This window comes from Pyxicephalus adspersus, chromosome Z (genome assembly GCF_032062135.1).
Source record: "Pyxicephalus adspersus chromosome Z, UCB_Pads_2.0, whole genome shotgun sequence".
Classification (NCBI taxonomy): Eukaryota; Metazoa; Chordata; class Amphibia; order Anura; family Pyxicephalidae; genus Pyxicephalus; species Pyxicephalus adspersus.
In genome coordinates this window covers 8,742,248-8,763,722 of record NC_092871.1, presented here as the reverse complement: position 1 = coordinate 8,763,722, position 21,475 = coordinate 8,742,248, and the positions used below count along the sequence as shown (strand labels likewise).

The 21,475-nt window shown below is 37.2% G+C and overlaps 1 protein-coding gene across 6 annotated transcripts in view; it reads right to left on the bottom strand.

Moving 5' to 3' along the window:
- Positions 1-3,115: 3,115 nt before the first annotated feature.
- The window catches only part of COL11A2 (collagen type XI alpha 2 chain), a 93,294-nt gene continuing 74,934 nt past the window's right edge, over positions 3,116-21,475 (bottom strand). For all 6 annotated transcript variants that reach the window (XM_072429577.1, XM_072429573.1, XM_072429572.1 and 3 more), the window contains 23 exons: positions 20,432-20,485; positions 19,213-19,320; positions 17,811-17,864; positions 17,670-17,723; positions 16,980-17,033; positions 16,483-16,536; positions 16,230-16,337; positions 14,911-14,964; positions 13,600-13,653; positions 13,164-13,217; positions 13,027-13,080; positions 12,817-12,924; positions 10,893-10,946; positions 10,758-10,811; positions 10,543-10,650; positions 10,384-10,437; positions 8,900-8,935; positions 8,648-8,701; positions 7,687-7,936; positions 6,418-6,530; positions 5,962-6,030; positions 5,258-5,491; positions 3,116-4,265 (listed from right to left, as the gene is read on the bottom strand). In XM_072429577.1, the coding sequence (XP_072285678.1) occupies positions 4,119-4,265; positions 5,258-5,491; positions 5,962-6,030; positions 6,418-6,530; positions 7,687-7,936; positions 8,648-8,701; positions 8,900-8,935; positions 10,384-10,437; positions 10,543-10,650; positions 10,758-10,811; positions 10,893-10,946; positions 12,817-12,924; positions 13,027-13,080; positions 13,164-13,217; positions 13,600-13,653; positions 14,911-14,964; positions 16,230-16,337; positions 16,483-16,536; positions 16,980-17,033; positions 17,670-17,723; positions 17,811-17,864; positions 19,213-19,320; positions 20,432-20,485 (1,983 nt within the window). In that variant the 3' untranslated portion in view covers positions 3,116-4,118. The remainder of the gene's footprint in view (positions 4,266-5,257; positions 5,492-5,961; positions 6,031-6,417; positions 6,531-7,686; positions 7,937-8,647; positions 8,702-8,899; positions 8,936-10,383; positions 10,438-10,542; positions 10,651-10,757; positions 10,812-10,892; positions 10,947-12,816; positions 12,925-13,026; positions 13,081-13,163; positions 13,218-13,599; positions 13,654-14,910; positions 14,965-16,229; positions 16,338-16,482; positions 16,537-16,979; positions 17,034-17,669; positions 17,724-17,810; positions 17,865-19,212; positions 19,321-20,431; positions 20,486-21,475) is intronic.

The window sequence follows — 21,475 nt, the reverse complement described above, 5'->3', positions numbered from 1 at the left end:
AAAAAAAAAAATTTCATGAAAACCTGTGACGCTTTTGGAACAGAAATCTAGAAATCAGTGTAACGCTCAGGTGGTTAATGTCCTAAATGATGCTGGGTGTTGCCTAATCTGGAATACTGGGGACATCTTGGGGCAGAAAAGTAGTACTGCAGGAGACAGCACTGGGGAGTAAGTACGTATTGCATTTTATTTTAATCAGATTTGTGTATAGCACAGTGTATGTTTTGGTTTAATGTCACATTTCTTGGTACATGCGCATTTGATTTCCTACTTTACCAGAACAAAAGGCACTAAAGCAGGATTTGTTGCTTACAGCACAGCTGTAACAACAAAGTACTACAATGTGCTCATTAAACATTAGTATACAGTTGTTTAGATTGGTTGATCAAAACTGAATATACATAAGACCACAATGGTCCTATTTGGCCAGTTGTCAATAAGCAGTTTGTGTGACTTAAAGGAGAACTGGGCTTAGGAATGGGGAAAGGGGCAAATGTCTGCTGGCACAGCATTATTAGGATATGTTGGGCTGGTGGCCTTGAGTGGTGCTTTCACTGACCTCTGATCAGTTGGAGCAGTCTGAACCTGCAGTCCATCACACGTTCCAGGCATTAGATATCTGGTGGAGATGAGTCTTCAGCTCTTTATTTGTGTCACTGAGATGTCACATAGATAATTGTGGAAGATGCGTCAGCATCAGAGTTGGTTTTTGGTAAAAAGGAGCTAGGCACTCACCAAAGGCCTTTATGACTTTAGGGGCATTTTGGCTCTTTGATGTCTGATACTGGACCCAAGTAGACAATGCCTAAGGCTTGCTGTCTGTGGCACTGTGCCCACTTTCGATTCCATCTGCAAATCTCTTCAGTGCTGAGCTGGCATTCCTTTCATAGGGGTACAAGTATGATTTAGAGAAAATCGCTTTAGGTAATTGAGGTAATTTTTCATTACGTCTGGTCTGTAATTACATTAAGGTCCTGATAACATTTTTTTCTGTAGGTTTCAATCAGCATCCCATAGAATGTAAAAATTAGCATTTAGCAATATTTGCTAAAAAAAAACTTTATTGAAAACCCCCTTGACCTTCTTATGTGTTTCACCCCGGTCAGACTTGGTTATAGCACTTACAGGGAATTGCATGGGCATAGGAGAAAATTAAAACCCTTGTAACCAAAAATAACCTTACCATTAAGAGATGCCCATGTTGTAAACTTAATCACTTTTTGACCTCATCTGCTTAGAAGCAAACCCATATTTTTGCAGCATAGTGGAACACAAGATTCATTCTATTTTTAAACTCACCTTAGGCCCTATTGTTCTTTAGGTCGAAACGCTTTTACCTATCCAAACCCTTGTCGTACCACAACACCCTACATAGTTCCCATAAAGAGAGTTGTTTTAGCCCCAGACATTAAATGATTCCAGCCTTCCCTGATGTGACCTTTAAAAGATAAATATCAATAAATAGCTAACCTGCAGGGACATCGGTCAATAGAATCAATTTATAAAACATGGGAAAAGTGTCTTGGTAAAAACTAATAATTTCCGAGATGATTATTGTTCACACTTACCTGTAAGGATAGATGGATACTTCAAATGTGTCAAATGCCACAGCAGAAGAATCTCTAATACAGAATAGAATCTGAACTTCTCTGACCCAGGGTCTCAATAAGTACTGTAAGTAATGAGTTTCAGATAACTGAATTCATGGCAAATCTATTGTTCATGAAAACTATTTTGACAAGACTGCTGAACGAAGACACATAGAATGGTGTACAGGGCACAGATACAACAGTCTTCATCAAGGAATAACAATAATATGGTCAAATATATCTTGTTTCATCCTATTTCTTACTTTCAGGTTGGATTTTGTTAATGACTAATAAAACATTTAGGAAACCTTTCCTAAATTCCTAAACTCTTCCCTTAATGAACCTCAAGTTGGGATAGGAAGATATCCACTAAAAAAACTGACAGGGTTTTAACCAGTCTTGACCACATATTTATTGAGTTGTTACTGAGGTTGCCTGTCTCGGTCACTGCCACAATTAGGACAGGATGAGAGTAGAAATATAGCCACATACAGCAATCTGGATGGTTCCAACCATTTACCTTTTTATCTTATACGTAAATATAATGTGGGTGCTGATGAGCTTCATTTTAGCATTCACCTACTTGTAATACCTGGAAAGCAAACTGTGTAGTAAAATGTCACCTTCTGCAGTACCAAACATTTTTTAAATATCTACACCACTGATAAACTCATATAATGTTTGCTTATTCATTTGTAAATTGGACATGTGTTTTCTCCACTGAACTTTGGCACCCGAGGAAAAGTGCTGATCTCTGCATTTTTTTCCCCTCAATGTAATAAAGTGTATTCAAATATATTAAAATGTCCCTTCTGCACATATCCTTCTTGGATGTACCTAGGTGATCCACTAAACCTGGACAGATTTCATAAAATGATTTCCTATTATTTGTCAAATGTTTTCAAATCTTGACCAAATCCATTCCGAGTTTGCTGAAACACCTAGGTTCACCCTTGATAGTCTATCTTCTCCATTTTTGGAGAGCTTTAGGAAATCAGGCCCAATGATTGTGCTTCCCATAAAGAAGTCTACGAGTCTGCTGTTTTAAAAAACAGTGTATTCCTTATGTGGTTAAAACTTCAACCGTTGATAACCACTTGGTTAAAATTTCTGCCCACTGAGAGTAAACCATACCTTTCTTTTCGACAAAGCTTTGTGTAAGGTGTTCAGTAAGTAGATTAAATTTTCAAATGTCAAATTTGATTTCTGACTTGATTGTGTAGGGCAAAGCCCAAACTATAGATGAACTCTAAATCTTTGGCCAAGTAGTCCCTCAAAGCTAAGTAACGAGATTGACTTCACTCCAGCAGCATTAAGTACTTAGCACTGCAACACTGGTGGGTGTTAATGATATGGCAAAGGCCATGTAACTTTTTATTTACTTAGTTGATGATATCTTCTTTTGGATACCTGCCACATACATTTGGCATTTCTTTTTGGAAAAGGTTCATTGCAATAAAATGTGCAACCTGCAGCAAGTTGTATTTCCAAATTCCCCCCGGTTATAAAATGCACTCATCCTGCCATTTTATTCCTCTGTGGATTTCACCTTTTGCACATCATTTATTTAAATAAAAGAGAAAATGGGAGACACAGAGCAGGCTAGGGTACAGGAAGTGGCAGTAAACAGGTGGTGGAGGGGGACACAATGGACAGGCGCTGACAGGAAGTTGATAGTCCAGGCAGGAAGTCATGTATAGACATGCGCAGGAGTAAGAAAAAAAACAAATAAAAATAAAAAAGCAGCAAAATATAGATTATATATTACAATACAAAAAATACTTACAAACATTACACAGTAATACTCTGAGCACCTGTGAGGTTTTTTTTTGTTATATATATATAATCTTGTTGGTCAAAAAATAAGCTTTACTCCAAGCACCATAGTGAAATCTTGTTCACAGATAATTTTGTCTTCATTTCTGTTCAGGACATTTGTTTCAAAAAACATTTTCCCATGTTTTTTTTGTGCCAGGCAGAAGGGGAACTTTATCACAAATTTTATTATTTTTTTAAATAAAATTTAAATCTTTATATCCACAGAAGAAAAAAGTCCTGTTTGTATGCATCTGCATGTGTTCTTTTTTTTTAAATATTGGAGACGTAAGAGCTTGAAAGAAAATGTAAAGAAAGAGACAGCTCTGTATGGGTGAAAAAGTGGCTTGCAATGTCCTCTATGTAGATTTTGATAGGACATTAACACCATTTTATATTTTTTCTGCATGGGAATGGTGTTTCATTTACCATTTATTAAAAAAAAGCCTCAAATAATTCTATCTAAAAGTCTATGATAAACTCTTTCTTTGGTCATCAGAAGATCCACCCAGCTTTAGGTCATTGTCACGAGTTGACCAGGTTCTTTTGGTCTCTTGTTCCATTTTGTTGGAGGGGCTTCCATTCAGCTCCTCAAAAGCTGAGCTTCTTCAATACTGGTGTACAGGAATAAAAAGGGGAGGGGGTCTTCTCCTTTTTTTATTTTCAAAAAGGGATACAAATGGGTAGGGGGAATGTCTCTAGTTTTGTTTTGCCTCAGCCCAGAAAACATACAGGTCCCACTTCAAAGCCAAATTTCTGGTTTGGTTCTCCAAAGTCCATGAACATAACGTCTCTCAAAGGAAGCTGATCCACAATGGGAGTGTGAACTTCTAATACTGTCTTGTCTGTGCCCTTCCTTGCCTGTAGCGGAAGAAAAGAAATTATCATGGTGAGAATTTGATAAGTTAAGACCCCATGGTACATATGGCATCTCTATACTTGATAGATTATACAAAACTTTCACCTCCACATCAGGACAATGTCCTCTGGCACCGGACTAGGATGCCAAAATTCAACCACCTCTAATACGCCTGAGATCCTTTTTTTACAATAGTAGTTTAATTTTTAAATGAATCAGGGCCAGAGTTGTCAAAATGATAGTTCAGTTCTAAGTACTGAACAACTCTTTTTGTGTACTCATCAGAACTCCATGACAGCCGGGTGCTGTGCTAATCAGAACGCTGGAGCACGCTGAGCTCCAGGCACAGAATGACCGGCTGTCATACTGACAGCTTAGTGGACTGTTGTTGATTACAAATGGGGAGCAGTAATCTTACAATGTAGTTTCGTGGGCTGTCTGTTTGATAGATCATTCCTACACAGTAAAGGACAAAGGTGAGAAATTTAGAGGCTCAGCTGCCCCTTTCTCCCCGAACTTGCCCTATAGTGCTCTAGGCAGGTGGTTATTCGTCCATGGCCTGCATAGAGACATAGTGTTTAGGAATCCAGTTTGTTTATGAACACACGGGTATACAAGCATGCTAAATACAAAATCACTGTAAAAATCTTTTTAGCCCCAAGTTATGCCCTCTTACACATTATGAAACATTACAGCTACACGATTAAAGTACATGTCCATCCAAAATGTTTTCTTGGATAGAGTGAACATTTAGACCCCTGGGTAGAGTTTGAATTTTATCAGGGGCTGTGATAGAGTGATTTGCCTTTACTTCCTGTCTTGCTCATAATGTTTTACCAGACAGGAAGCAAGAGGAACTCCTCAAAAGCAACACAGAAAGAAATACAATTTTTTTAGCAGGGTAGATACAACCAATGTTAAAATTTTCTCTGCAGATTTCTCTCCGTATCGGTAATGTTTTCTATACATAGATCCCATGTGTCTCCCTACTCACCGCACAGCCATCTCTGAGGGCCTTGATATATGGACTTGTGTGGAAGGAGAGATCCTCATCATTAGAGCCCATGAAGTGCAATGCCTTTTGATAGGTGTCGCCTGAGGCCAGGTGCCAGGCGGCAGAGCGGTGACAGTGATAGGTGAAATTCTGGCGAGCGCCTACACTTAGCAGGCGAAGGAAAGTCAATTGTACCACACCAATGGGGTTATCGTCTAAGTCCACATAGGTGAACTGCAAGAAATGAGACAAAAATATGAGTAAGGTATCATAAAAAGTCAACATTTTACAAACAAAACATAAAAATCCCAGAAAAAGGGTGTTATTTTATCATGGGAATCCTGACTACATGAACAAAGTGACTGAAAAGCTTTTACACTTAGTATTATCTAGACTTGCCCAGTTCCTCCATCATTCCTATTGATCAGTGAGGCAACCAAATATAGTGAAGGCACAATACAGTTTTCTAGGTAGGGCATAGAGTAGCATTGCTTTAATACTACCCGAAGATGTTGAAGCCTTAAAAATCCGAACAGCTCAAAATTTATGGAAAGCAGAGTTGTATTTACTAAATTATCCATTATGTACACATTACAGCTTTCCTACCATAATAATAGACTTTTCATACAACTGAAGGGGATACAATGTGCACATTTACAAATACCATTGTACAAAGCATTTCTAAAGCATTAATATTCTCTTACCCTACTACCACTTCTGAATCTGCTGTACCAAGTCTCTTTCTTTTCAGAGCTCCAGGGAGACATCTTCACCTAAGTGACAAAGAAAAAGTTAGTAAACGGGCATTGTACTTCTCCTATCCTAACCACCAATGTTTTATATATGATTGTTAAAAAAAACAGCCTGGTTAAAATCTTTTTTTAATACTTGTGTAAATTTTAGGTGTATAATTTTTAATTTTTTATGTCCACAGAAGGAGTCATATTTCCTCATCACATATATACGCTATGTCCTGCATAGGTTGCTACATATAGTTACCGTCTACTGCTTCTTGCAATTATGAGCAATGGCTGACTTATTGAAAACAATGCAGTGACAATTTGGAAAATGTGAAAGTAACAATAACTTTAACATTAATTTACAGTGCTCCAATAATTACTACAATATATGAACTCAAAAGTTCTCATTATTTTTCTTACCTTCTCCATGCGCTTGCTGGGGTAGATACAAGACTCTGCCCCTGCAGTAAAGTTACAGAAGACCTTGAAGGAATCCCGTGCACAGCCCTTGTTAGGATCGATCCAGTATTCACCTAAGAGAACAAGAGGAGTATATTATGGAACATCACTATATTTAATAGAGCTCAATTTTAGTTTTTTATAGCTTTTAGGATTCTGTTTGGCTGCCCCTGGCACAGAACAAGGTAAGTATACCAAACCAGAGGTTAGTGTTGTGCTATGAAACTTAATGCAAACGTTTTAAGAAACATTTTTTCATTATCTTATTTTAGTCAGGTTAATATTGCATATACATAGTCCATATTTTCATTTTAAACCAGCAGGTGGAGCACTCGGCTCTTTTTCACATGTTTCTAGGCCATCCTTTTCTACTATTAGAAAGCTCAATAAAGAGTTCAAAAGCCCAACTGAGCTCAATAGTGCACAATTACATTTACATACATAATTAATCAGAGTAGTAAATCCTCCTATTCCCTTTCCTTCTCTATTGCTTGCTGTGCTGCTTGCAGTCATCTCAGTCTGAGGTTTCAATTAGAGAGAGGGACAAACATGCAACCAGTTCCTCATGTTTCTTGTGTAAAAAAAACTATAATTCAGTCATGCATTGAATGTAAATGCACTGTGTAAAAAAAATGTACCTGTTACCCTGCAAAATGTAAAATTTTTACCTAAAACAATTAAAGTTTATTTCAAGGTGCAGATAAAGGATTAAGTATTGGGAGGTTAGGTTGGGATTGGGTTTATGCAGGTGGATGATCAAAGATTTAATAGACTCAAAACTTTTCGTTGTATTAAATATGTTTTTATATCAAAACTTTTATTTGGATAGAGTAAGGAATCTTTGGATCTTCTGTCAGATCATTTTGTGTGTCTCTTTGGGCATACCCTGTCCAATAAAAACAACTGGAAGTAGACAAAAATCAAGGTGCGAAAAATTTCCTCCTCATCACCCAAAATTTTGGAATCTACATACTTTTTTTGAGTGCCATAGCATCATTATCCTTATTCTACTGCAACCTAAATGATTGAAGGAACACAGCAGATAAACCTAAATCCCAGAACATACATTTCATAAATATACCCTTCAGATTATCTACAGCAAAGTGAGAATAATGATGCCTTATAACTGTCAGAGCAATGCTCTCACCCTCACAGGTTATTAGCCATCAGTGCTCGTATTAAGATTATTATAGGCAATGCGTGCACCAAATTTTGCTTGGTTTTACATACCATCTGGGAGATCTGGATTGGACAGTTTAAGGTCCAGACATGTCCGACCTGGATGTTCCTTTGTTCCCTTTGGTGTCCTGAATAGTTCAATGTCCTTCTTTATAGCATCAAGAGATCCATAGATTTCCTGCATGCCATCAGCATACTCTACAGCTGGTTCTTCTCCCATGATCTGACTGGCATCAATGGAACGCTTGTTTTTCTTGGGCATTTGGAAGGGCAGTGGTTGGATGACCTCTCCTGGGGGGCCCTGTTTATCAGGCACCGACAGTTAGCATTAAAATAAGTTTGCTCTATGTTCCACAACAACAAAGTACAATAATCACATGTACTATAAGATATTTTATTAATTCTTGAAAAACATACAGTATGCACATGAAGGCAGCCATATTTGCTTATCAAGTATGCAGGCTTATTTACAGTGCAACTCAGCTGATTCTTTCAAAACAATGTGCTACCTTTGCCGACTTTTTATCCCATCCAATTAAATACCAAATTCTTCTGTCCCTTTGTTTCAGGTGATGAGCTAATTTACAAATAAAGAGTAGTATTGCAGATTGAGACAAAATGCAAAAGGTTACTCAGTACCATATATATCCACCCATACTTAGTATCAGACTGAATTAATCTCTGTACATGTGTAAATTACCTAATTCCTTAATGGCCATTCAAAATAGCTGAAGATATTGTTGCCATAGAAGGAAATGAATTTAGTTCCACTTTAAGGGAATACATGCTATTTAATGTACAAGTGTGCAGATATTTATGACCTCTCGTAGAGCTCACATCTCTTCCTATGACTATGCCTTATTAAGCCCTCTTTTTAGGATGGCGGTGCCATCTTTGTACTAACACTGTCCAGGTTTATTACCTACTTTCTGGACTAATATGTCTGTGCAGTTCTTGCTTGTGCGCACACATATCTAACACAGATTAACCAATTCTGCAGATTTTCACTTACCGCAGGTCCAGGGGGACCTTGTACACCCTTCTGTCCCTTGGGTCCAGCTTGTCCCTATGTTGGCAAAAAGAAAAATGTTTAAGATAATGTGATATGGATGGGTAACTGAAAAGATGTAAATGAACACCTTTTGCAATATATTATTGAAACATTCATCACGACGCAAAAAAGGTATTGTTTGTAAGCTGGTGACATACTGTAAAAAATGAAGATGTGAATCACATAATTTAGAGGCGGAAAAATCTTACTTACCGAAGATCCTTTAGAACCTTTAGGTCCTTGAGGTCCCTGGAAAATGTAATAAAAGAAATCTTAGAATGTATTAGCAATAAGTTAATTATTTAAATACATCTAAATACTTTTTGTCTTTCAGGTAACAAGTAAAGTACAGCAATGACCCATGAGGCCTTGCAATTGTGCCTAAATATCAGTTCACCTGGTTTAACCTCCTTAGTGGTAATGCTGAGTGTGGCTCGGGGTGAATTATCCATACCAAAAGCGGTAACGCCAAGCCACACTCAGAGTGGCATTCCCAGGGAGTTCAAACAGCTTACCTGGTAAGCGGTGCCCGCTGCGTCCCTCAGTGGTGCCCGGTATCTTCTTCCTCTGGTGATGCCGATCGGTCATCTGTGTGCCTTAGCAATGCCTAGCCAGCATTTGCGTCCCTGGTGTGTGAACGTTGGGGATGTAGGGCAAGGGGAAGCAGATGCTGGCCAGACATCTGTGTGCGAGTGTGTGGCTGGGGGGGCGGGGCCTTGTTGCTGGGAGGCCGGACCAATCGGGAAATTTAAAATACTAAGTATTTTTAAATGTACTACTTTTACATTTAAAAATACCTAATATTCATACCACCAGGAATGTTAACTAAAATCTGCACTCATCTGCACTCAGCAGGTTAATGAATAAAATAGTGCAACATTTTTGTCCCATAATTTTATTTTTGCTCTAAATCCTACTATGTTGCATTGTGTGTGGGTGAAGCTATAGTAGGCCCAAAGAGAGAGAGTAGTATGTGAATCAGTGAGTATATTTGTAGCTAAATTCAGAAATAGATCACACAGAGGAAAAACAGGTTTAAGACTGTACCAAGACCTATTACACAATTTTGTGCTCAACAGATTTACCAGTAATCATTTGATGGTTAGCCCCAGAATATGGAACGCCCTATTGGTTGTTGAAGGTGGAGATGGGGTGAACCACATGGCTATGCTGGGGATGCAACAACCAACTCAGAAACAAATTTGCTTATTATTGTGCACTTGGGATAACTCCACATTCACCACTACTGAATATATCATTTACAGCAATATCCTGGCAATCCAATAATTTTATTCAATGTGAAAACTGGCCTATGTGTACTAGGCCTAACACATTGAGATCTGCTAGTTTGCATCCAGAATGGACTGGGCAATGTCATTCTAAAAATTGGTTCTCTTCAGCCAACGTTCCACATTCCATTGGTAACTCTAATGTAGATAGGTCTCTTGAGCCAGTTTAAAAAGAAAATGTTCATGTCCGCCTGTAGTGTAAAATCAATTCCCCACTTCTGTGTATTATGCTAATAATAGATGCTTAGTTTTGTATGTCTGTTTGGTTAATAAAAAAGATAATGTTTGATACAACTTATAGTTCACATTTAGCAAAAGAGCCAATCCAGCTATTTTTTGAATACTCGCAAACTTCTTTCAAACTTGACAAATGGTAATAGTTTGTTATTATCAGAACAAGAAACTTACAGGGGGGCCAGCAGATCCACCAGGACCAATAGGACCAGTAACACCAGGAATACCCTGTAGATGGAAGGGAAGCAGAATCAGACGCCATTGTTTGTAAATCCATCAAAAACATTACAATGACACAAAATTATGCCATCGAAATGATAATGTAATACTCACAGGCTCTCCCTTTTGTCCTGTTGTTCCCTGTGGTCCTGGAAGGCCTCTGTCTCCTTTCTCTCCTTGCTCTCCAGTTGGTCCAATAAGACCAATAAGTCCTGGGTGACCCTAAGGAAAGAATGGAACATATAGGTAAAGTCAAATGATCAATGTAGCAATGGCATAAACATATTATGCATCTTTGGAGCATACACACCGTGATATTAAGGTCTTACCTTCTCTCCTTTAGCTCCGGAGTCTCCCTTCAGGCCTGGCAATCCAGGAGGTCCCTGCGGAATAGCCAGTTTAGTATATATTCTCCTAAATTATACATAAACATAACAATATGGAAATTCAGACTAAACCCTTACCACTGGACCTGGAGGTCCGGCTTGACCTGTTGCACCCGGACGACCTGGTTGACCCTGTAGGTAATGAAAGAAGATGTAAGAAGAGTTGTTCTGTACACTATTGGATATTAACACCATTTGCAAATATTACACCTTTTCTTTACCCGTTAACATATAAAAAAAGGTTAAATATATTTTGATATTACTCTTAAATATTTAGCTTTTTTTATTAAAGCATCACAAGTAAAAACTGGTTTATGGCATGATAATAGCCATATAGTTTCACACCTTGCCAAAAATAATTATAGAATAAGGGGTTTAAATTTGACTGCTGTAAAGCAATTCAGAGAATATGATAACTGAAGGACACTCAGGTATAGCCCCTGATTTCTAGGTCACACATATTATTTAGTAATTATAATGCTACAGAAGGTTGTCAAAGAATTTAAACATGACAAAGGAGATGGTCAGACATTCAGACATACTATAGGAATTGTTGTAAAAGGAAAACATGCTTCAAGAGGGAATCATAGACTGGAGATCAGTGCTTTTTGAGCCCCTATAAAAAGCAATGCATATATGTGCCACCTACAGCACAATTAAAAACTACTTGTGCCATATGATGATATACATATGAATCACTGGAACTGTAAAACACAGACAACAAAGGCAGTCAAAAAATCTAATCATTCCTCGGTTATTTCCTTTGTTTCCTATGAAAAAATGTTATGTTTTGTCTATTCAAAATACAAATTAAAAACTTTAAATGTAGTTGGACTTTAGTATATGAAAACAGTATGCAATGATGGAACAAAATCAACAAAGAAATGGAGGTGTTGATCAGGTCAAATGTTTCTTTTTAATGAAGCACTAGGGTTGCCCCAGAAAGAATTGGTAAATTTTGGTAATGTTTAGGTTTTTACATCTTTGTTGTGAAAGTTTAGGTTGGTGTTTTAGAAAAAAGGAAATAGGAACACATTTTGCAGCTGTAATCATTGTCAAAGATGTTTAAAGAAATAACTCCATAGTAATCAGACTGTTCGTTTAGTGAGATTCTGGGTAGTGGTGGTGACTAATTACAATTTTTGAAGAGAGTTCACCTAAAACAGTGGTGGTCAACATACTGAAGGGCAGGGGGGCTGAAATCTGTTCCCTAAAATTGCTAGATAAGTGCACATAATATTTAGCATATGTAATGTGGTTAGAGAATGCAGTTATGCTACAGGAACAAAAAAGCTTTCAGAGAATGCAGACATGCTGCAGGAACGGCTCAGAGATTAAGAACATTCTATAGAGATTGTGGGAGACTGGCGTCATGCAATAGGAGTTCTTGGACACTGGGAACATGCTTCATACACTGGGGACACATTACATAATGCTAGATTGCATTAAAAAAGAGCCAAACCTTTAAACCACCAGAAGCAAGTTGGCATTCATAAACATCAGAACTATTTTCTGTAGGGGCCTGGGGGCTAAAAGGGCCAAAGGGCTGCATGTACAACCCAGGCAGCAGCTGAATACTAAAAGGTCCTAAAAGCTAATCCAACTAATATTCTAATAATACAAGGAATGGCTGGGGATTAAACCAAACCTTATATACCATAACACATTATGCATAGATAAAAATAATAAAGTGTTACAGTCTGACTATTGGATCTGTCCTGTAGATCCACCAACAACTAAATAACATCAAGTCCTGTTTGAACATTACATTGAATTTTTTTCAGTCAGGTAGGTTCCCAATATTACCTAGTTATTAGTAAAGGCAGATTGTAACATGAGTGGTCAACAAGTTTCGTACAGATCTTTTATTATACCCTATAGGCCTAAAAAACAAAATTACTACCATTTAGATGTTCCATTGCTAAGTGTAACCTGTACATTGTTTAAATTATTCTTTAAAACATAAAAAATTAAAAACATTTTTTTAGCATATTTTACTTACCACAGCACCGGGCAGGCCTCTCAGTCCTTCAGTACCTTGCTTTCCTGGAGATCCCTGAGGTCCAACGGCTCCTGTCTTTCCTGGAGGTCCCAAAGCTCCGGCTTCTCCCTGGATTGAATTATTGTGACAATTAGATATTTTATATATTAACAAAACTATACACACATGTCATTAATTGCAAGCTTTAGAGGTAAAATACATAAAAAATACCTTAGCTCCCTTCTCTCCCCCACGTCCTTCAGGACCAGGTGGACCAGCGGGACCCTAAAAGATGAGCAGAGAGTAAGACCCAACAGCACACAATTTGAGAAAATTAAAGTATAAGGGTTTGATGTTTATCCACTTACTCTCTTGCCAAGAGGTCCTGGGGGTCCATTCTCACCAGTTGGACCAGGGGATCCCTGTTAAAGAGATTAAAAGAATATCCCTAATGAGAACAACATAAAACATGAATGGATAGACAAAGAGTTTTTTAGATGCCCAAGGGACAACCTACACCTGCCTGGTGCAGTGCTGTGCAATAATACACCTCATTAATGCACCGTATGTTAATATTCTGCTTCACATTAGAGCAGTCTATTCCTTTAACTCGGCTGTCCAACAAAGCAGCAATTAGATTAGTGATATTTTTATCAGCAAAATCCAATACATTTTTGTACCCAGTAGATTGCACGCGTAAGGTGCATGCAAGATATCTTTTTATCATCATTCATAGAGAATATACCTATATATTCTACATTTATTAAATGATATAAAAGGTCCGGAAATGTTTATGTCACTTACTGCCTCTCCTTGTTCTCCATCTTCTCCTCTCTCACCCTTGGCTCCATCTTGTCCCTGTAAGATAAAAAAAAACATGAATGGGTTAATGTTCCAAAATATTAAAGAACCCAAAAATACCACTATAGAAAAATGGAGGCAACCCTGAACCATGTACATTACATTGTTATGTAAGGCTTGTGCTGTAAGCCCCATGGTCTCTCCTTATCGTAGGCAGAAGATTCCTTTAACCAATGCTAATCTTGGAAACTTCACTGCTCTGTAGCAGCATTTTAATGATACTCAGCCCTTTATTTTATTCAGCGAAAACAAATGCATTGTTTATTACAAACTGTGAGGAGTTCTGAAAGTTATCATTGTAGACCTAACTAATAACTAAATTATAATAATTTAAATTGTTTCCACATTGTCTTGTTTTCAGCAACTACTATAGATTGCTATAAATTATAATAATTTAAATTGTTTCCACATGTGGTTAATGACTGGAATGAGGGTCATCAGAGGATCAGCAAAAGCTGACACTTTTCTGTCAATTTACCAAGAATGGGTTTATATACTTTTCCTATTTAAGAAACCTTTAGAACTATATTTGAAAAAGCATAAAAAAGTTGGGCAATGGTTTGTTGACAATGTATCTATCACCCTCAAAAAGGATTTTCAAATATAAGTGTTATTAAAAACAGTAAAGTGAACATTTAAAACTTGCTGTGTATCTTACTGTCATTTATATTATCAGCAGTAAATGATTGTATATTGGATTGGTAGTAATCAATCCTGTTAATTTAAGGCTTGATTAAGCCTTTATCTGAAGTAGTATTGTCAATGTCATAAATTGTGTATTGGGGTCCTTTTTGCATGTCAGCGACATAACGTTTTTTGCCTAAAATATAAAGAATGCTGCTTGTCATATGTGCTAATAGTGCAAGTATTATGAAATGTTCTGAAGTTTAAAAAAAAGATAAGTAATATATATGACTTAAAAATCAACACTGAATTTTTTTTTTAGACTATATACCAGTGTTTCTCGACCAGGGTTCCTTCAGAGGTTGCTTGGGCTTCCTTGAGCCATAAGCATTTTGGACCTCACATATCAAAATAACTGACACCAATGATTTTTTGGCTATTTGTAAGGGTGACTTTCTTCCCACTAGTCAGCAATATAGGAGGTGTTCTTTACATTGACCACCACACAATCTGTGGATACAATCATTATATACGGGGTCCTGTAAGACCTGAAACTTATTTCAAGGGTTCTCCTATAATAAAAAAAAAGATTGAGAAAGGCTGCTCTATACATTTAAAGTCCATACTTACTCTAGGTCCCATCTCTCCAGGGGGTCCGGGATCTCCAGGGAAACCTACAGGACCCTAAATTAGGACAGAAATAGAAAAGTAAATTACCTAAATTCATTAGAATAAAAAACTCCTAAATAAATAAAGAATATGTTTAGTTTTGTGAATATCCAGTTCTACATGTTGGGCCATTTCTTTGCAATGCCACTATAAATCCGTTAGACTTCCATTAGCAGTTTCCCTGTCCAAAATGGGTGAGAAGTCCCAATCACCTAATCTAAATGATCATTTGTAAGGCTAAAGATAAATAGATAAAGCTGCAATTTTAAATGTGGTTTTAATGCTAACCCCAGAATTTTATCATAATCATTTTTCAAGAGAGATCTTTACCCATGTTCCAAATCAGGGGTGTCAAACTCAGGCCCGCACTGTAATTATATTTGCTCCGCGAGTAAATACCAAATGTCTACTAGAGCTGGTCTGCCGGTAGACAGTGCATACACCGCTAATACTAAAAATCCCAGAATGCTTTGCTGGCGTGTCAATCAGGACCCACAGGCACCCCCCTCTGTTGACACTTATTAGTGATCAGTAGATATTTAGTGATCATAGTGATATCACGGTTGGCCTGCAACATTGTCAAAATTTTTCTTTTTGGCCCACTGTGTATTTGAGTTTGACTCCCCTGTTCTAAATGAAAAGACTCCAAAAATTTGCAAGCATCCTACAATAAAAAATATAAGAAACCTCACTTCAGACTATAACTGATAATATTCTTCAATACAACTTTTAAAAATCAAATTGGAAGTCCAAAGGCAAATAATGAGGACAAGGCTATATTTAGATGCCATGTACTCCTGAACGATGAAACAAGTTCAGGCTTCTGTATCATGTGATTATTTTAGTGACCTTTGCTGGATTGTACTTTTAGAGGCAACATATGCTCGTCTGTATAGGCAGATATTTTTATTATTTTATTTATTATTTATCTCTAATTAGGAGAAAGATTAGTTACTTCCTACATGCAGTTACAAGTATCAAAAGGTGAACAGAAGAGGGTATTCAAAAAAGAAATGTTAGTATGTTTGTCATTTTTGAGGCTGATCCCTCTTATCATGCTACCAGTAATCTATTCTGTGTCCTGGAAACTCAAAAATTCTATTTCTACACTGATCAGCTGAAGTGTATATTGCTGTATTTATATCAGTTTTGTATTGATAGGCTAGTTAAACTTTTTTTTCTACAGGAAGACATTCTGTACTGCACTAAATATTTAACTAAGTGCTAATTTCTAAAAATAAATTGATTTCTAAGATGTGGGGGTGACCCTTTATACTAACTGGGTTTCCTTTAGGTCCATCATCACCAGGAGGTCCTTTTCCACCTGGAGGTCCAGGGTCGCCGGGTTGACCAGACTCTCCCTTTTCACCTCTGTCTCCACGTGGTCCCTATAGAGCAAAAAACAAAAAATCATGGTGATTTCAAGGTAGAGAATGGTATAGGACACACGTTGTAAAAAAAAAAAAAAAAATATTATGGTTTTTCTTTACATGTACTTCCAATAAAATGACAATATAATAGAGAAAAACTCACCTTAGGTCCAGGTTCTCCTTGAATACCAGGAACACCTGTCTCACCAGGTTCACCCTAAATGGAAAAAAGGAAGGTTACTTTGATATGATGATATATCACATGAGGCATAAATTATCCATTACATTCCCTTTCATTATGATCCACATTCATTTTTAATGACCAGCCACACCTAACATTGATTTTTATGCAAGAAATTATATGACAAGAAAACCTTCCAATGTAGAAAGTATTTTTATCAAGGCTGACTACAGGTAAGAAAACACCTGTCTTCGGAATTTCCTGTAAAACTATGCTTAAGAGACTTCTGTTTGAAATCTAACTTGTATGTTCCAAAAACAAAAACACTTGTAGATCATCTAATGTTTTTATTGCAAGGACATATGTGCCTGTCTATGTTTGCATTCTATATATATATCAAATAAATATATATCATTCCACCATTTACCTATACCCAACTGTCAATAGAAAACGTCTAAAATGTGGATATATGATCTTACCTTCTCTCCTAGAGGTCCCAAGTTTCCAACTCCACCAGGGGGTCCTTGTGGACCCTATAAAAGACAAATGAATAAATGAATGCTGCCATGATACATCAGGATAAGAAAAGGTGAGGAAAACAGGAGATGGAACTGACAAACTTAAACTATTAGGATTTCTTTGCTAAGGCAAAATTATTTATGCTCAATACAGCCTGTTTAAAAAAATACAAATGTTTGCCAATCAACAGTACTCAGTGGAAAGTATGAAGATGTCAAAAGACATATTGGGTTGTAACCTATGCAAAGTGGGGAGAACTGTCTTTAAAAATTCTTCTTTTTACATTTTTTCCATAGGTATTTGAGGATGGTTGAACATGCAAACACAACCTGATCATCCAAAAATTCTTCTTGGCCATTTGCAGGTATGAATAGAAATTTGGAAGGAAATGGCGGATGCAAGCCCATGCACTTTCAGGAATAGTTTATCATGGGAAAAACAACAAAGAGTGGACCAGTATTTTCAACAGGCCTGATTGCTAAAATTCTTCTAGTCTCCTGATCTGCGGGTGTCATAGGATATAAAACTTTATGTCTATCCAACCAAAATCAGAGTAATTACATTTTTAGGTCTATGGGAATCTGTAGAGTGTTTTGATCATGCAGATAAAGGAAGTATCAGAAAAGTGATTGTAATAAACAATAACTCACATCGGCTCCAGATGGGCCAGCAGGTCCACGTGGTCCAGGTGGTCCGGGTGGGCCCTAAGTTGAGAAAGAAGAAATATATCATATAAATATTATCTGTATTGGAGACAAAGAAATACACGTTATTGAAAAATATGCACTTACCATAGGTCCAACATCACCAGTCTCTCCCTTTTCACCTGATGGTCCTGGCAATCCCTGCAATACAGCAACTCATGTGTTATTAAATAAATATAGGGCAATAGATCTAAATTTGTAGCTGTCTACATTACCATATCTGCTAGATAAACTGTTAATATTTTAAAGGAATTCTACTGTATTTTAAAGATAAGCCTTTTTATTATTACATATTGTGTTTCTACAATTTTCTTTTTTGTCTTATTTTTTTTTAGCATTTTTACAACTGCAAAAATTGTATTCATTAGTTATCATGGGTGCCAAAAAATAAGTCCACTCGACCAGCATGTAGCGCTTTCAGTCTAGAAGAGTGTATAAGGTTGAATTCTCCATTCTGCCACCACTTAATAGGCGGTTAGATGCAACTGGCTTAGTTAGAGGCTGGCCGAGCTTTGAGACTACATGGTAATGGCTTGCCCCAATTCACTTAATAGTGCAATATTTTGATGCAATGGGCCTGATTTATTAAGCTTTAACTAGAGAAGATAGACTATCATGGGAGATCCAGCCAACCTGGAAGAAAAATCTATTTCAGGTTTGTTTGATCATCCATGTTCTCTTTTGATGGTCTATCTTCTCCAGCGTTGGTGGACTTTAATAAGTTAAGCCTGATATATGTTTTCTTACACATTATACAAGATAGAAGGCATTAGATCCTAAAAAGACATAACCATTTGTCCTGATATATTGCTGTCTTGATACCTATAAATAAATGTAGCTAAACATTGTTTTGATCCCCTATTACAGGGGTAGGTAAACTTTCATGTCCACTAGGTCATTTCAGGGGTCGGCGGGAGTACACTAAGTCGGACTCTAGGTCCTGCCCACCACCAGGGAATGCCCCCTGTAGTGAAACCCCTAAGCATCCATATGCATTACGGAGGAAAGGGATTTCCCTTCAGGGAGCCTTCCCTATATACCGCACCAGCAGAATATCAACGCCAGCCGCCGTAAATAGGGGAGCAGCAGGGGAGGCGGCTCCAGAGCTCCAATGGTTCTGGCTCCGGTAGTTCCCAATGCCCCCTGGCAGATCCGGCCAGCTCCGGAGCCGCAGGTTGCCGGCCTGCGTTTGGCCGAATCGGCCAGGGGGCGTTAGGCCAGAACAAACTACCAGCTAGGCCCTATCTGGCCTAAAGGCCAGAGTTTGCCGACCCCTGCCCTATTAGGTCTAATGTATTATACTGTTTTCCAGGCACACAGATGTGCTGCATGTAAAAATAAAAAATGAGTATAAAAAAAATAGAAACTTTTCTTTTCATACAAAGCACACCAATTATTTTTTACAACTACTGTCCCAATAAATATTTGCAGTAGAAGCCTGCCATAACTGAACTAATAAAGTTAAACCCAAGGGGTGATTTTGTCTTACCTGCAGCCCAATAGGTCCAGGAGACCCTGGGAATCCTCGAGTACCTTCATCTCCTTTGGCTCCGAATATTCCCTGCTGACCACGTGGACCAGGCTCTCCATCAGCACCCTTAATAAAAGAAGATTTTGTTTACTGTAAATGTTTTTAACACAGAGGTTTCTTTAGTAGTACATGTTGATGTAAATTACAATAATTATCATTTTCAAAATCTTATTGTCCAAAATTACCTATTTTTTTTTAAAAAAAGGAACCTTTATTTGTTAGTGGTCTATTTATGCTTTCACCCAAATTTCACCTAACTTTTACACACAAATCAACATTTTTAGCATTAACTTAGTTAATATGGGGTAAAATAGTTAACTTTGGAAATCATAAATGTACTATGAATAGAGTTGATCCACCCTTTTCTAATTCAATGCATTATGACAAATATTTAAATTTTGGTTGGGTAAATGTTGGGTGAACACATTAAAAATAGACCCCCTTAGAATATGTGCAAGTTAATTTATTAATTACTATGTTTAAACATCGTAAACGCTCCAATATTCTAGTCAATCAATAACTGAATGGAATTCTTAATATATTCTGTGATTTTGGAAGTCCTGAAGTATGTTTGTGCTTGGCTGTTCAGTTTGTAGGATAATAGGGAATTTTTCTTCTTTTTTCTTTAAAGCTTTTGAAAGGAAGAATCAGATTATCTAACTTTACCTATTAGCGATGAATCGTTGATGTAAAGTCTGATGCAAAGATTAAAAAATTGTAGATATTGGTTGTTTCTATTCATTGTTGTTATTGGTATCACAACAGAACTGAATTATCCAAGTGGTATAGAAGGTCATTGCTATATACATCAGAGAACAGGGATAGGCAATATTATCTAAGTTAGGGATCCACCTTCCTCTTCGAGAAGAATAAAGATGTCACAGCTCAGATAGTCTCATGAGGTACAAGATGATTGACCAAGACAGTTTCTAATAGAATATCCAATTTTTAACCATCTGAATATATTAAGCATTTTCATACTTTTCAGTAACAAGTTATTTTAACCACGATTCTTGCTTTGCCCTGATAAACATTATATAGATTAGTATTAAATGTAATTGCATTGTCATCAGTATCCTTTAAACTTAAAACTACGGCACAAAAATACAAAAAGTATATTTACAAATATTTTACATTTATTTATATGTGTAAAAGTAAAATGTCAAATCATACTCACCGGAGTACCTGGCTGTCCCACAGGGCCAATACCGCCGGGTGGACCTGGAGGACCCTGAGTAAAAGAAATGAAACATGTCCAATGAATTATCATAATAAAATGCAAGTGATCAGTTATCATTTTGAAGTTTCCATTTGGGATCCAGGTCTCTTCATTCTTTTTCATAATATCTCTCTTCTTTAGATAGATATATATAGGTATTATAAAGAGTTTTTGTCAGTTTTTTGTTTTTTTTTGCTAAACTCTCTGCCTTTCTCAATAGGACTAAAACGGGAAACATTGTACAGCTGCCACCATGATTATGTTCCCCATGTTATGGGGGGGAATCATTTAATGATCACACCTATTCCAAGGATTCCAGTATTCATAATGACTGGAAGAGATATCTTCTCACTTCCTGTCATATTTCCAGGATAACAGGAAATTAAGTGAATCTTCTAAAGGGATCCAGATAGCATAAAAAACATGATATAACACATACTTGTTTCTTACACTTCCAATATATATATATATATATATATATATATATATATATTAAAAAACTTTTTAAGCTGTGTCCAGCTATTGGCAGGTGAAACCTGAGTACAACAGACATTACTATACCTTTGTGCCTTATCACCCTTTATTTGGTTGTCATAGACTACTATACACTTGTATGGAGGCAGGAATGGGCTGTCTCCTTAGATGGGTGGTGTCCATATGGTCTAGTTTTTGGCTTTTGCTATATATGGAGGGAAGGTTGTTTGGATCTTTTCCATAACGCTGGGATGCATGCCCCAGACATATAGAAAGAGAATAGGGAAGTTTCCATAGAACAGAATGCAGGCCCAAGTCATATATATAGAGGCAGGATTGAATGAGTTGTTTCCATTAGGCCCATGGGCTGTGTAAGTGTTCAGACCATGGCCATGTACTGAGTGAGAAACGTGTTGTCTCTGTTAAACCACAACACAGACTCTTGCCATGTATGAAGGGAGACGTGGGCTGTTTCAGCAGGCCAGGACAGCAAGCCCTGGACATTTATGAATGAAGGGATGAATATAT